The 15861-nt window shown below is 52.0% G+C and overlaps 1 protein-coding gene across 2 annotated transcripts in view; it reads right to left on the reverse strand.

Annotated features, from left to right (window-relative positions):
• Positions 1 to 367: 367 nt before the first annotated feature.
• Positions 368 to 15861, reverse strand: part of PTK2B (protein tyrosine kinase 2 beta) — a 54450-nt gene continuing 38956 nt past the window's right edge. Inside the window, exons 19-30 of one of the 2 annotated variants that reach the window (XM_065400562.1) lie at positions 15467 to 15556; positions 14400 to 14604; positions 13637 to 13745; positions 11904 to 11969; positions 10768 to 10893; positions 8943 to 9089; positions 6781 to 6816; positions 4164 to 4191; positions 3554 to 3600; positions 2936 to 3079; positions 1879 to 1959; positions 368 to 583 (exon numbers count right to left, since the gene is read on the reverse strand). In XM_065400562.1, coding sequence (XP_065256634.1) covers positions 368 to 583; positions 1879 to 1959; positions 2936 to 3079; positions 3554 to 3600; positions 4164 to 4191; positions 6781 to 6816; positions 8943 to 9089; positions 10768 to 10893; positions 11904 to 11969; positions 13637 to 13745; positions 14400 to 14604; positions 15467 to 15556 — 1295 coding nt within the window. The remainder of the gene's footprint in view (positions 584 to 1878; positions 1960 to 2935; positions 3080 to 3553; positions 3601 to 4163; positions 4192 to 6780; positions 6817 to 8942; positions 9090 to 10767; positions 10894 to 11903; positions 11970 to 13636; positions 13746 to 14399; positions 14605 to 15466; positions 15557 to 15861) is intronic. The other variant, XM_065400563.1, reaches the window with a different exon arrangement.

Below are 15861 nucleotides of genomic sequence, written 5' to 3' on the forward strand. Positions count from 1 at the left end.
GGAAGTAGAATTGATCTGAAAGCTCCCTGGCAGGGCTGGGACTGGCAGGGTGATTCCGCTTGTCTATCCCCACCCCACCCCACCCCACGCTCCCCACCCCTCCAGTGTCTTGTGTGTACAGACTCATCCCCAGCAGCACATTCCATGGGACACAGGAAGACAGCGAGTTCCCCACAAGCATGCCCTGTAAAGGGGAGGAGCCAGGAGAGTCTCCGCCCTGTTCTCAGAAGACTGACACGACAATATACAAGACACGAGCGATTGCAGGGAGGGGGGCGGAACATCGAGGCTGGAGGAGATATTTAAAGCCAGGCCTTCTGGAGCAGATTCCTCTCCCATCTCAACCAGCAGCGTGTCTTTCTCTCTCTCACTCCAGAGTGAGCTTCACCAGGTTGCCTTGGACCTTAGCCTGGTCCACAGCGTCCAGCAGGTTCTTGGCGTCCACGGCCAGGGTGTGGGAGGCCGTCAGCATCTGGCGCTTGCACTCCTCGCTCAGCGAGGTGACGGCGTTCTGCTGCGCCAGGCGCATCTTGTTGATCAGCTCGGCCAGGTCCTTGTTCAACAGTTTCTGGGTGCCCTCGATCTGCCAACGCAAAACACACACATGTGGCTGGGAGCGTTAGAGGCAGCAGCGGAAGAAGAGCGTGAAGGACAGTCCCAAAGCTGGAGGCCCTCTAGTGGCTGGATCACATAGGGGATAACAGCCTACCACTGCTGCCAGCTAATGGAGTTACTCAGCTACGTGCACACTCAGGGATGACTGCAGTCGGTGCGGTCAGTAGTTCCTTCCAAGACAGCTTCATCCAGGCCAGGGTTTAGGAAGACCCTGTGATGTCATTAGGCAGGAAAGCCTGCGCAAGTCACTCTGAGAGTAAGAGACAACCACAGGGTCTGTCTATATCCAACAGCCTCAGTTGAGAATCACCTTTATATTCATTACACCCGAGCCCTGTCTCTTCTCTACCCTACCTTGCCGGGGGAAGACGCATGGGGGCTTTACCACCAAAATGTAAGTGCTCCCTATTGAAGCTGCATCCTTGGATTTATCATTGGTCCTGACCATGATACCAGGCTGAAATCTAATGCCCTCTCCACCAACCAGGCCTTCGGTTTGCAATCCACTCCCCTTGGACAGTGAAATCCGCTAAGAGGGCCCGATTCACTGCTGGCTAATGCTGCTACCGTGTGTGGACAACTCTCCCAATTTTAATCATGAGCCTTGCAATGTTTGATAATTTTCTTAAAGCCCCAGCTCCTCGAGTCATGTGATTGGCCAGGCCTCTCAGCTTTCCTTGACAAAAAATACCGCGTTACCAGCTTTCCCGGGAGAGAAAAGTTGGAAAATGCGCCTCCTTCTGGCTCAGAGAGCAGAAGTCAAATAAAAAGAAACCCTTTCTGCTGCTGTTGGTCCCATGACTTGGGGTGGCCTGACTCACGATTCTGGCACATTCGGAGCCGGCTATACCCGCCTCCATCCATGTGGGATGAGCTGTCACCTGGCACTTATAAATAGCGACTCAAGGAATTCTCTAATCAACTCTGTATGGCCCCTGGCAAGCCCTCGTGGGTGTCACTGGGGTGCGGTTTCTTTAAGAGCCAGGCCTGTGCTGTCGTCCTGGCTGGGAGACGTAGAGTGCAGGGGACCAACTCCTGCGAGAACAAAGGCCCCTCTGGCAGGGGGGCAGGTGGGGAAGGTGCCTTGTGCTGTGTGAGCCCTGAAAGCACGAACGTCTGCAGACTGGGATCTGCTCCCAGGACGTGCGGGCAGGGAGCTGGGGGTGGGGAGAGACCATGTGCTGGGATCATCCATTACCCCAAAGGCGGGGGGTGTCCCACCTGACGGCTCTCCCCGGCAGTAGGGGGTGCGGGAGCCCTTACCTCTGTGCGCGATGAAATGGGCAGAGCTGGCAGGATCTCGTCCACGCTGCCGATCAGCTTCCGAAGGGACAGGCCCACGTTCTGTGAAGGGGGAAAGGCAGCGTGAAAGGCATCTCCGGCTTCGGCAAAAGGCTTCGTTCTTAGTAACAACCTGGGCCTGTCTTGGCTCGGGAGGGCCGTTGCAGAGAGATGCACTCTGGGAAATGTCCCCCGCTATTGGGTCAAGGCCACCACTGGGGAGACGTGCATCTTGGGAAATGTTCCCGCTCTGGGGTCAAGGCCACCACCGGGGAGAGGCTCATCTTGGGAAATGTTCCCCACTCTTGGGTCAAGGCCACCACTGGGGAGAGGTGCAACCTGGGAAAATGTTCCCGCTCTGGAGTCAAGGCCACCACTGGGGAGAGGTGCATCTTGGGAAGTGTTCCTGCTCTGGGGTCAAGGCCACCACTGGGGAGAGATGCAACCTCGGAAATGTTCCTGCTCTGGGGTCAAGGCCACCACTGGGGAGAGGTGCATCTTGGGAAATATTCCTGCTCTGGGGTCAAGGCCACCACTGGGGAGAGATGCAACCTGGGAAATGTTCCTGCTCTGGGGTCAAGGCCACCACTGGGGAGAGGTGCAACCTGGGAAAATGTTCCCTGCTCTTGTGTCAAGACCACCACTGGGGAGAGGTGCATCTTGGGAAATATGACATGAGCAGAGACAGGTCTAACATGATCCAATGGCTGGAAGTTGAAACCAGACAGATTCAGACTGGAAACGAGGTGTCAATTTGTACTAATGAGAGTAACTGACCACTGGAGCAGTTCCCCAAGGTTTGTGGTGGATTCTCCGTCACTGGCAATGTTTAACTCAAGACTGGCTGGTTTGCTAAAAGCTCTGCTCTGGGAGTTACTGTGGGGCAGGTCTCTGGCCCGTGTTACACAGCAGATCAGACTAGATGATGACAATGGTCCCTTCTGGCTTTAGGAGCTCTGACCCTAGGATCTGTCTTAGTCCTTGCCAGTCTTCCCAGGAGGCAGCCTTGGGTGCCTTCCTCCTCCCCTGGGGGCTTTACCTTCACCACAATGATGTACCCCTCCGGGGGCAGCTGGCAGATCTCGTTCTTGAGCTGCAGTACCGCCTTCACCAGCTCCATGACGTTACTGTACACCGTGTCGTCCGTCCGGTCCAGGTTGGCGGTGGGGGCCGGCTGGATCGGCTGCCCAGAGACCAGGAGAGGACATATGATCTGCTTGCCCGCCGGGCCGGCTCACCAAAGGCTTCAGAAGGAAGCCCCGAGGAGAAAGGACAGCAGCCGTGCACAACGCAGGCCCTTCTGTGCCCCCGGGGTGGACTCCCCACCTAGCAGCCAGGCAGCTGTTAGCATCATGGTGCGTGCAGACCCACCAACAGCTGGGCGGAGGGTCAGTGCTTCCATTGCCAAAGCCAGGCATGGGGGCGTAGCATCGGACTGCTAATCGCTGCTCCCCACTCCAGGCTCAGGTACATACTAAAGGGACACTGGGCACAGTGCAGTGACCACGGACCACCCTTCCCTCCCTCCCTCTCTCCCTCCCGGGGGCCCTGAGTAGCTAGGGCCAAGTGGGGGGCTGGGGCTGGTTTCAAAGTGGAAGAGAAGGGACAGATGCAGGCCGGGAGGGAGAAACCCAGCTGGGTTCGTTTTTACACATACCTGAGCTCCATGCCTTGGAGGCTTCTGGGGTGGGCCCGTAAACTCGGCTGAACCGTGCGTGAAAGAAAAGAAGAATTGTTGTTCTGTTTGTTATTTCTATTGCCGTCACCCTCGGAGACCCCGGTCAGGCCTCACCGTGCCATGTCCTGCCGGCACATGTGGGGCCTGTCTACACTTCGAACTGCCCGGTGTAACTTCCAGCTCAAGGAGACATGCCCATGAGAGCTCTGATCGACCTAGTGTGCTAAAACCAGTGTAGCCGCAGGGGCGCGAGCAGCGGGAAGGGCTAGCCGCCCGAGTACGTACCTAGCGTCTTGGATGGGTACGTCCTCCCCACCCCCAAAGAGCTCAGTCTGGGTGAACAGGCACTGTTGTCTAGACCTTTAAATAGGTTCAACCCCCAACACTGGTTTTGCACCACGTGTTAACCCATGGAACTCCCTGGCTCAGGATATTATATAGACAAACAACTTAGAAAGCTCCCCCCACCTCGAAAAAAGGATTAAACAATGTGTCTGAATGAGAGCTGCATGTGCAGCTGGAACAGCTGCTGCCAGAAACCCCACCCCTATGCTGGAGGAAGATGGGACAGTCTGGAATGGGCACTCACTGTAGTCGGTCTCCTTCTCCGGGAGCAGCTGCAAAGAAAAGAGAAACATCATTAATAAACCTAGGTCCTGAAAACCTGAAATGAGGGAGGGCGTGAGTTGGAGCCACCTCTCCTGTCTGGCACCAAGCGAACACAGCAACAGCAAGGTGTAGACACAATCTCCATGGTCGGAGTATCAGGCGGGCCCCAGGTTCATTGAGATTACCGCGGTTCCAAGCACCAGTTCGCACACCACTGGGTGCGAAGAGCCAGGCCAGCGTTTCAGAGAACCGAGGTTCAGCTAGTGGAGGTTCTACTGTAATTTGCATTGTTCAGTTGGGGAAGCAAGGCAGAGAAGATCAATTGTAACGGTTAAGGGGCTGGAGGAACTTGCTTACCAGGGAAAGGCCTACGAGCGAGGTATGTCTAGCTTGGCTGAGCAGTGACTGGGGAGCGGTGGGAGAGGATGGCTGTCTAGGAGCATGGCAAGGATGTAAACACCAAGGACGGGGAGACATGGTTAGGGATGGGATAAGGGCTATTGTACTATCCACCTGTCAGGGATGATGTAGATAATACTTAGTCCTGCCATGAGTGCAGGGGACTGGACTAGATGACCTCTCGAGGTCCCTTCCAGTTCTATGCTTCTACAAGTAACCCTATTGTACAGATGGGAACTGAGGCTAAGTGGCTTGCCAAAGGTCACACAGGAAGTCTGTGGCGGAGCAGGGAAATGAACAAAGACCTACCAGATCATAGGTTAGTGCCCTAACCACTGGAACAAAGAGATGTCCCATCTAGTCCAAAGCATGGGCCAGCCAAGTCCCGCTCACACTTCTGAGTCTCTGAAAGCACCTTTCATCCCAGGTTCTTTGTTACAAACAGGGATTTAAAAGGTATTTCGAGAACCCAGTGAGACAGGTAATAACTAGGGCTGTCAAGCGATTAAAAAAATTAATCGCAATTACTCGCATGATTGAAAAAATTAATCATGATTAATCACACTATTAAACAATAATAGAATACCATTTATTTAAATATTTTGGATGTTTTCGACATTTTCAAATATATTGATTTCAATTACAGCACAGAATACAAAGTGTACAGTGCTCACTTTATGTTTATTTTTTATTACAAATATTTGTGCTGTCTTTTCAATTCACTTCATACAAGTACTGTAGTGCAATCTTTTTCATGAAAATTGAACTTACAAATGTAGAATTATGTACAAAAAGATCACTGCATTCAAAAATAAAACAATGTAAAACTTTAGAGCCTACAAGTCCACTCAGTCCTACTTCTTGTTCAGCCAGTCGCTAAAACAAACAAGTCTGTTTACATTTGCAGGTGATAATGCCGCCCGCTTCTTGCTTACAGTGTCACCTGAAAGTGAGAACAGACGTTCGCATGGCACTGTTGTAGCCGGCATTGCAAGGTATTTATGTGCCAGATGCGCTAAACATTCGTATGCGCCTTCATCTTCAACCACCATTCCAGAGGACATGCATCCATGCTGATGATGGGTTCTGCTCGATAACGATCCAAAGCAGAGTGCACCAATGGAATGTTCATTTTCATCATCTGAGTCAGATGCCACCAGCAGATGGTTGATTTTCTTTTTCGTGGTTTGGGTTCTGTAGTTTCCGCATCAGAGTGTTGCTCTTTTAAGATACCTGAAAGCATGCTCCACACCTCATTCCTCTCAGATTTTGGAAGGAACTTCAGATTCTTAAACCTTGGGTCGAGTGCTGTAACTATCTTTAGAAATCTCACATTGGTACCTTCTTTGCGTTTTGTCAAATCTGCAGTGAAAGTGTTCTTAAAACGAACAACATGCTGGGTCATCATCCGAGACTGTTATAACATGAAATATATGGCAGAATGCGGGTAAAACAGAACAGGAGACATACTATTCTCCCCCTGGGAGTTCAGTCAAAAATTAATTAACGCATTATTTTTTTAACGAGCCTCATCAGCATGGAAGCATGTCCTCTGGAATGGTGGCCGAAGCATGAAGACACATATGAATGTTTAGCATATCTGGCACATAAATACCTTGCAACACCGGCTACAACAGTGCTATGCGAACACCTGTTCTCACTTTCAGGTGACGTAAATAAGAAGTGGGCAGCATTATCTCCTGTAAATGTAAACAAACTTGTTTGTCTGAGCGATTGGCTGAACAAGAAGTAGGACTGAGTCGACTTGTAGGCACTAAAGTTTTACATTGTATTGGTTTTTGAGTGCAGTTATGTAACAAAAAAAAAATCTACATTTGTAGGTTGGACTTTCAGGATAAAGAGATTGCACTACGGTACTTGTATTAGGTGAATTGAAAAATACTATTTCTTTTGTTTATCATTTTACAGTGCAAATATTTGTAATAAAAATAATAATATAAAGTGAGCACTGTACACTTTGTATTCTGTGTTGCAATTTAAATCAATATATTTAAAAATGTAGAAAAACATCCAAAAATAGTTAATAATTTTCAATTGGTATTCTATTGTTTAACAATGCGATTAATTGCAATTAATTTTTTGAGTTAATCGGGTGAGTTAACTGCGATTAATCGACAGCCCTAGTAATAACTAGAAGACAGTTTGGCTCCTATCAGAATTAGCTTTGTGTTACTCACTGGAGGAGAATTGTTGTTCATATAGACCATAGGGTCCTGTAATGGAGAAGAACAAGAAATATGAATCGCACAGAACCAGTGAAACAATTAGCTTTATACGTTATAGCTATTGGACTGTCACAGATATGTGGCCCCCAAGGAACTTGAGAGCTGTTATCATTTTGCTGCTCATCTACTTCATGGCTAAACTAAGATCTTCCCAGGCCCCTGAGCTAAGAGAGACTCTCCTTTAGCCATTACCAGTATAGGGCATATGACACACCGTTGAGCAGTTCCAGTGCTGCCCAGCAGAGGGCAGACAAACATATTAGTAGAGCTGGTCTCAAATTTTTTGACTAAGCGACTTTTTGCCAAAAAAGGCAGATTCATCTAAAACAAAATTTTTAGCAGGAAAGAACTGGCTTTGACAAATTTCCTTTTAAAAAAATTGTTGGGAAAAAAGTTTCAAAATTGACAAAATGTCCCGTTTCGACATTTTTCAAAACACAAAGTTCCATTTTTGGTTCAAAATGACTTTTTGCTTAGAAATTTAAGTTACTTTATAGTAAAAAATGTTTTTTAATTAAAAATGGTTGAAATTGAAATGAAACATTTTGATTGACCCAAACAGATTTTTTTTTTCTGGATTTTTGGTTCATGAGCAATTTTGAGCTTTCAATTTTTCCTCCCAATTCAGGAGGAGAAGTAGTTTCAAAATCTCGAACATATTCCCAGGACAGAAAAACCACTTCCTGATCAGCACTACACATTAGCCATTTAGTGATTATACTGAATGCTCCATAACAGAGCGTGTTAAGCAGTCAGTTTCACAGTGGAGGAAACCAAAGCTAACCCTGTTTTTGTCATGCTCACAGACCTAGACTGCTACACATTACCCAATGCAATCATTGTATCCAATTAAAAAATATACTACTACCACTGATTAAAACACTATTCCAAGCATTTTCAAAATTCACAGTTGTTCCATACTCCAGGGTTCAAAAACTTTTCCAGGAAATTTTCCACAATATTTTAACCAAGATTCATATCGAAACTATTACAGACATTTTTCATCCCCCCAAAACCAGGTTTTCTTACCAAAAACTGGGGTTTCTGGGGTTACAGAACATTTCTAACACAATTTTGGTACAAATGTTAATTAAAAAGCACGCCGTGGAAAATTTAGTAAAGAACAGAAAATGTCCATAGTTTTGACAACCTTTCGTGAGAAGTTTGGGGTTTTGAAAAAAAAAAAGGGTGTGTGAAAAATTCCAGCCACCTATAGACACCATAGTACGGTATTCTCTGGTAACAGCCCCAACCTCCAGACTAGCTCCGTTATTGGTGTAGACTATTGGATTATTCGTATTTTTAAAATGTATTTAACCCTATAAATCTATCTTAGGTACATCTATGGCCCTCATTACTGTAGTATCAGAATATTTCAGTCTTTGATGTATTTGTCCTCACAGCACCCCAGGAGATAGTGCAGTGCTAGTATCTTCATTGTACATATGGGAAACTGAGGCACAGCACAGAGGAGCTAAGTGAATTGCCAAAGGAAGTATGTTGCAAAACAGGAGCTGTGCCTTGGTCTCTAGAGTCCCAGCCCACAGCCCTGACAACTGGACCACCCTAGCAGAGCAATACGCTGATCTAATAGTGACCAGAGCTGGGCTGAAGCTGTATTTTCCATGTCGCCGGAAATTCCATTTCAAAAACTTTTCTGTTCCAATACAGAACAAAAACAAAAAAAACAGAGACATTTCCCTTGGAATGAAATTCTGGGGAAAAAAACCAAACCTGTATGGGGTCAATCCAAAAGTTTTGTTTGGTTTTTGACTTTTTAAAACCTTTTATATTATATTAAATACCATTTTAAAGCCTGAAAGGAAAAGTCCGTTCAGAACAGAAAAATGAAATGTTCCCTTCCAAGAATATCAAAGAGAAGATGGACTAGATACCTCCTGAGGTCCCTGCCAACCCTGATATTCTATGATTCTAAGACTCCGACCTCAGCGGAACGCTCTGATCCAGGGTTATCCCCAAAACAAAATTTCCTCAAACTTGACACATTCCTGGGCAATGTTTTGCTTTTGACGAATTGGCATTTTCCAATGGACAAATGTTCCATCGCAAAACGTCTGGCCGGCTCTCCGGCTGAACCCGCTGGACCCACTCACCAGGGACTTCTCTTCTTGCCTCAGCCACTGGTAATCCTCCGCCATCTGCTTCTGCTGCTTGTCGAGCGTTTGCCGCATCTTGGCCCGCTCCATCTCCCACAGCTTCTGTGCCTCCTCCCTGCTAGTGGGCCTGAGGAAGTCCTCCTCCTTGGAGACAGAGGGTGGGCTGTGATTGTGGCAGTCACGGCTCGGGGACTGCCCGCCTCCCGCACGAGCCAGGCACCACTGGAGAACTCAACCCAGAACCCAAGGCAACAGGCCACCCTCTGCCCATATTGACATCCCATTGGAAGCTTGAAACCAAGACCATGTTTATGTCTTTCAATATATTTTCCTTCATTGTATGTGTAGACACTGGTTAGTTATTGCAGGGCTGCCCATGCTGGTTTGTTATGGTAGGGTTACTCAGCGGGAGATCTGGGCCCATACTGGTTTGTTATGGTAGGGTTACTCAGCGAGAGATCTGGGCTGCCCATGCTGGTTTGTTATGGTAGGGTTACTCAGCGGGAGATCTGGGCCCATACTGGTTTGTTATGGTAGGGTTACTCAGCGAGAGATCTGGGCTGCCCATGCTGGTTTGTTATGGTAGGGTTACTCAGCGAGAGATCTGGGCCCATACTGGTTTGTTATGGTAGGGTTACTCAGTGAGAGATCTGGGCTGCCCATGTTGGTTTTTATGGTAGGATTACTCAGCGGGAGACCTGGGCTGCCCATGCTGGTTTGTTATGGTAGGGTTACTCAGCGGGAGATCTGGGCCCATGCTGGTTTGTTATGGTAGGGTTACTCAGCGGGAGATCTGGGCTGCCCATGCTGGTTTGTTATGGTAGGGTTACTCAGCGGGAGATCTGGGCTGCCCATGCTGGTTTGTTATGGTAGGGTTACTCAGCGGGAGATCTGGGCCCATGCTGGTTTGTTATGGTGGGGTTGCTCACGAGTGCTGGGCTATGCACTCTAGTAGGTTATTGTATTTATGTGTATTGTGGTAGCTCACAAAGGCACCAGTCAGTGCTAGGCTCTGTGCGGACACACGCGTGTGGAAGACACAGTCCCTAACATAAGAACGGCCAGACTGGGTCAGACCAGAGGTCCACCTAGCCCAGTATCCTGTGTTCTGACAGCGGCTGGGGCCAGGTGCCCCAGAGGGAACGAACAGAACAGGGCAGTTATCGAGTGATCCATCCCCTGTCGCCCAGTCCCAGCTTCTGGCAGTCAGAGGTTTAGGGACACCCAGAGCAGAGGGTTGCATCCCTGCCCCTCTTAACTCGTTTGTGGAAAGTCCCTTTAATGAAACTAATGCAGCCGCTCAGAGAAGGGCCACCAGGGCCTAAGGAACATCTAGCCACTGTGCTTTTCCGAGCTCATCAGCAGTTCGGTCCCAAGTCCCTGGCTGCTGCTGCCCATGTGCCTGGGGCCAGTGGGTGGCCCACCAGGCCGGTGAGACGGTGCTGGCCAGGGCCTTCCAGCAGGCTTGCCTGGGTCCAGCGTACGGCGACACACGTGGGCCGCAGGCAAGGCCGGCACTGAAGGGGTCAATGTCACTTGGGATCAGCTCCAGAGACGGGTCAGGAATTGTTTTTGCATAAGCAGCAGACACTGTAGCACAGCGAAGAACAAAGTCACACGAGACAGTGCCCCCCAGTGAGCACCTCCCCCCCCCCAGCTGCCTGCAACACAGTGCCCCCTAGCGCCACGCTGGGGCATTGGGGTCAGCACTGATTGAGGGGAGAGCTCCCCCTGCTGGCTTGCACTGCACCTCACCCCGAAGTGCTCTGCTTAACGCTCCCTTTGGATCAAGCAAGGTGGCGAGCAAGCCGGCTCGTCTTACCCTCATGCTGTGGCGCTTGAAGACGTTGTGCCGGTTGAGAGGCGGGGTGTGCAGGGAGTTGACTGGCGACTGGTACTCTATGGGGCTAGTGAGCGTAGGCGAGCTGGCGCACAGACCCTCGGGCACCTGTTCGGGGGGAGCAAGAGGCGCCGGGCCCAGAGCCAGACATGGACAATTAGCGGCAACAGACAGAGAGGGGCGAAGAGAGCCAGTGACCAGAGCAGGCAGCGCTTCAGAGAGGGACCTTCGCACTGGGGCAGGCGGGTGGGGAGGGTGGCTGCTGGTGGTCCTTCAACAGGAGATTCCCTTCTCCTCCTGCCAGCTCGGTATCTCCCCGGCCTCATCCCGCAGTGAAGAGACAAGGGGAGGTCTGGCCTAGTGGTCTGAGCACAGATCTGGGAGCCAGGAACGCCAGGCCTTTACTCTGCTGTTTGCCAAGACCTTGGACAAGTCAGCTAGGCCTCAGGCATCCAAAACATTGAGGGTCCCAACAGGACTGGCCCACGCCTGAATATTTTGGCCTAACTTTCCGGGGTCCTGAACATCCACAGTTCTCCCACTGACTATGGGTGCTCAGCACCCTCTAGGGTGACCAGATGTCCCAATTTTATAGGGACAGCCCTGATTTTTTGGGTCTTTTTCTTATATAGGCTCCTATTACCCCCCACCCCCTGTCCCGATTTTTCACATTTACTGTCTGGTCACCCTAGCACCCTGTGACAATCAGGGCTTCTGAATACCTTCAGCAGGCAGCAAAGGAGGAAGAAGGTTGGAAACCGTTTTTCTCTCCTAGCCCCCATGTAAAAATCTGTGTGTGCTGGGAGCCAATCGACGTCAATGCCATTCCCCAGGGCGAAAGTCTCTCTTTATGTTTCAGGGCACAAACAGACACCCCGTTAGAGCTGCTTGGCCCTTCTGAACTGCACAGGGCCAAGCCCCAAGAGGCCGGGCGACTGCTCCAACGTCGGGGGGAGCCGCGGGCGCTCCGCAGCTCTAAGGAGATGGCTCGGAGTAAGCGACATACAGTAGCTCTTCAGCTATACCCCCGACCGAACTGCAATGGCCTCGTCCCATCAAGCACTGGGAGGTCTCTGCCAGCCAACACCTTGTTGCTTTCAACAGCCAAGTGGCCTTACCTGGAACTGCAACTTGGGAGCTAGTAAGTTGGTCTGGGGAGGCGGCTTGTATTTCGGCCTGCTGGGCTGTGGGAAGACAAGGACACGGAAAGGCACAGGGTGAAGCGATCGCCACGTTAAGAGCATTCGGCCACTGGCAGCGCGAGGAGGAGCAGGGTCGGCCGATGCAGGCCACCGCCCCGGGCGTTACCCGCTGCAAACTCGCAGGTTGGGACCGTGATGAACGTAGCGAGAGGCAGGTCATGAAAACCAACCAGGACGGTACCCGCCCTTTGTCCTGTGTCTCAAACGCAACCAGGCGGACGGATACCCGGCACACGAGTGCAACGCATTGCACATGCCTCGGTCTGTGACGGGCGTATCTGGCATAACGTGATTGCATGTTACTGCCCCCTGAATCATGCAGGTATCCAGATTAGCTCTACAGCTGTTGCCTCTAAGATAGCAGGATGCAGGGTTTTACCCGTATTCGAGACAACAAATCCAGCACCTTGGCAGGGGGTTAGACGAGACGACCTTGCAGTCCCTTCTAACCCTACGGGGCTATGAGTCTATATGTCATTAGTAAGGCTACGTTTTAGTCACTGGTATTTTTAGTAAAAGTCATGGACAGGTTACAGGCAGTAAACAAAAATTCACGGCCCGTGACCTGTCCCTGACTTGTACTATATAGCCCTGACTAAATCTTGGGTGCTCTGGAGGGGGAGACTCCGGGGGGGGCTCTGGAGCCGGGGACTGCCGCTGATGCTCTGGGGCAGGGGGCAGAGGGCAGCAGGGGATTGCCACTAGTGCTGGGGGGGACGGCGGCACGCAGCCCGGGACCACTGCTGATGCTGGGGGCGGGGTGGCGACACTCAACCCGGGACTGCCGTTGATGCTGGGGGGAAGGGCGCACGGTGGCCCAAGACTGCCCCAGCAGCGGCCGGTGCGGCTGGCCCAAGAGCCGCCCGAGCTGCTCGGGTAGCCCTGGGGTCAGTCGCACCGGCCGCTGCAGAGTCACGGAGGTCACGTGACTTCCATGACCTCCATGACAGCCTTGCAGCCTTACCCATAACATGCTAGACTTCATATTTAAAGGGACAGTGTCCACTTAAAAATCATGCATTTATTTTAAAAAAGAATTTCTCCTCTCTGTTACTAACCTCAGCCGGGATTCTCTCCGAGCAAACGGGCTGTATTGTTTAGCTGAAGCCACAAGCGCACTTGTCACTTCACACACCGATAAGAAAGCACATGCTCTGCCCCAAACAGCTTGCTGTCTAGGGAAGGCAGGAAACTCAAAAGACGGTGGACGGCAGGGATGGACCACAAGGGTCATGGTGGTTTCACCATCAGTGACAAGTTTTAAATCAAGATTGGATGGTTTTCTGAAAGATCAACTGTAGGAAATATTTTGGGGAAATTCTACGGCATATATAGATGATCCCAATGGTCCCTTCTGGCCTTGGAATCTATGAAAAACCGATCCCCATGTATGTGCATTAAGGGAATAGAACCCATGGACTTCCGGTCTAAAAGCACAAGCTTCTGCCTCTTGAGCTAAAGGAGAGATTCCGCTAGATAACAGCTGTAGTGGACTATTATCCTCTTACGCAGGCCAGCCACTACAGGAGACTACGTTCTCCTCCTGTGAGGGATGTATGCTCCATGGTTGTGGTGGGATGACAGCCCCACCACAGCCCAGGCGGGAGCTCACAGCTTGTTACAGACACGCTGCTCGGCTCCCTTCTTACCTTTGGAGGGGGGTCCTGGAAAGATGTTGGCTCCATGATTTTGGGAGGCCGGTGACGATTGTTCCTCTCTTGCTCCCTGGCGATGTCCTTCTCCATCAGATAAATGTCACTACAGGCAGGAGCAAAGGGAAAGGAAAGAGTTCAGCAGTACAGCTTCCTCCGCTACAGGGGAAACGCCAGGCAGTCAGCACTGCGGGGACTTGCTTATGCCAGCAGCCCTGACAAGGTTCCTGCCAGCTACAGCCTCAGCGGAAACCAATGACCATGGCGGAGAGACGGGAAAAGCTGGGGAAAATGGTTGTGAGCATGTCCCACCCTCGCGCCGCCTCTTCCTGCCCCCGCTCCTCCCTCTCCCTCCCAGCGCCTCCTGCCCGCCACTGAACAGCTGATCAGCGGCGGGTGGGAGGCGCTGGGGGGAGGAGCTGATTGGTGGGGCCCGCTGGTGGGTGCTGAGTTTTTCCCGTGGGTGCTCCAGCCCCGGAGCACCCATGGTGTCAGTGCCTGTGGTGGGTTCAGGGTGACTGAACTCTGCGGGTAGAACCAGAGCTCTGGAGAGTTGCCCCCACCCATGCTGGCAGGCAGCCGTCACCGCAGGGCTCTGGCTAGCCGGTAACGGGCCCTACGGTGCCGGCAATACTGCAGCCGCTGGCAACGAACCTCCGCGGCTCTCCGAGTTACCAGCATCGCTAGCTCCTCCTGATGGATCCATCTGGCTGCCCCAGGCCGTTAGCACCGCGTGATTCCCCACCTCCCGGCCGCCTACCTCAGGCTGCAGACCAGCTCCTTGAACTTGGGCCTGTCGTTGGGGTCATAATCCCAGCAGCGCGTCATGAGGGTGTAGAGGACGGGAGGGCAGAGGTCAGGCTTGGGGAGGCGGTCGCCCTTCTCCAGCACCCCGATCACGTCTTTGTTCTCCAGCCAGAAGAAGGGCTGCTTGCCGTAGCTCAGGATCTCCCACATGCACACGGCTGGGCGGGCAGGGGACACAAAGCACCGTGTCTCAGGGGTGGCAGGCGTGGCAAGGAGATGGGAAGCGCTCGCCAGGCGGGTCGGGCCAGGCACGGGCAGCAGCGCCGCAGGCTCCCCGCGCGCGGTGCTGACGGGCCGGTGATCAGACCCCGATTTGGGGGAGCTGAGTTCAAATCCCTGCTCTGCCACAGACGCCATGTGTGACCTTGGGCAAGTCACTTAGCCTTGCTGTGGCTCAGTTTGCCATCTGAACCATGGGGACTAGCCCTGCCCTGCCTCCCAGGGAGGTGGGAGGAAAAACACATGAAAGATTGGGAGATGCGAGATACTACAGAAATGGGGCCAGACAAGTACCTTAGACAGAGCACGTCTGCCGAGGGGTGAGAGTCCAGCTCAGGCTCAATGAGTCTCTGTCCTGGGGATTCCTGGCCACTAAGAACTGTCCTGACGCCCCCAACACTCTGATCAGCAGGCAGCCGGGCTGCATGCTGAGATGCCAGTGGGGGAGGGGTTTGTTGGGGGTGCCATTAGCTCTCCTCATTCAATCTACTTCCCTGCTGTCTCCCCGTGCTCGGAGGAGCCCCACAGACAGGATCTCTTCTCTTGTGCCGAATCTGCACGGATCTCCGATATAACTCCCCCAAAAGGACATCTCTGCTCCCTGCCCAGCTCCCGCTACACGTTCTGCTGGCGTAACTCCAGGAGAACGGCACTGAACTGGCTCTGGATTTACCCCAGGGGAACTGAGAGCAGGATTTGGCCCTGGGTATTAGGAAAGACATCGGCCTGAGATCCATATACCGCCCCGGACCCTGCCTTGCCCCACGTCGCACCCTGCTCGCAATTCGCAGTCCCGCTCACCAAACATCCACACGTCACTGGCGGACGTGAAGCGACGGAAGTTGATAGACTCTGGCGACATCCACTTGATCGGGAGGCGAGTCACGGAAGCTTGGGGAGCAGAGAAGATGGTCACGGACCTGCGGCCCCCCTGCTCTTCCAGCTTTGGGCTTCCCACCTCCCCAGCTCTGCCAGTGTCCCACAATCCCAGTCCAGAGCCCCCGTTCTCCCTCCCAGTCCTGGGCTCCCCCCATACACACCCAGCTCTATCAATGCCCCTCAGTCCTGACCTGCAGCCCCCCGCTGCTGTTCCAACCTCTTGACCTGACGCTGCTAATGGTGCACAGTAGCTTTCGGATATGGAGAAAGGTCCCCCAGCTTGGGGCCAGGCCGTTGCAGACGCGAGTTGCCCCTTA

Source organism: Emys orbicularis, chromosome 3 (genome assembly GCF_028017835.1).
Source record: "Emys orbicularis isolate rEmyOrb1 chromosome 3, rEmyOrb1.hap1, whole genome shotgun sequence".
Taxonomy (NCBI): domain Eukaryota; kingdom Metazoa; phylum Chordata; order Testudines; family Emydidae; genus Emys; species Emys orbicularis.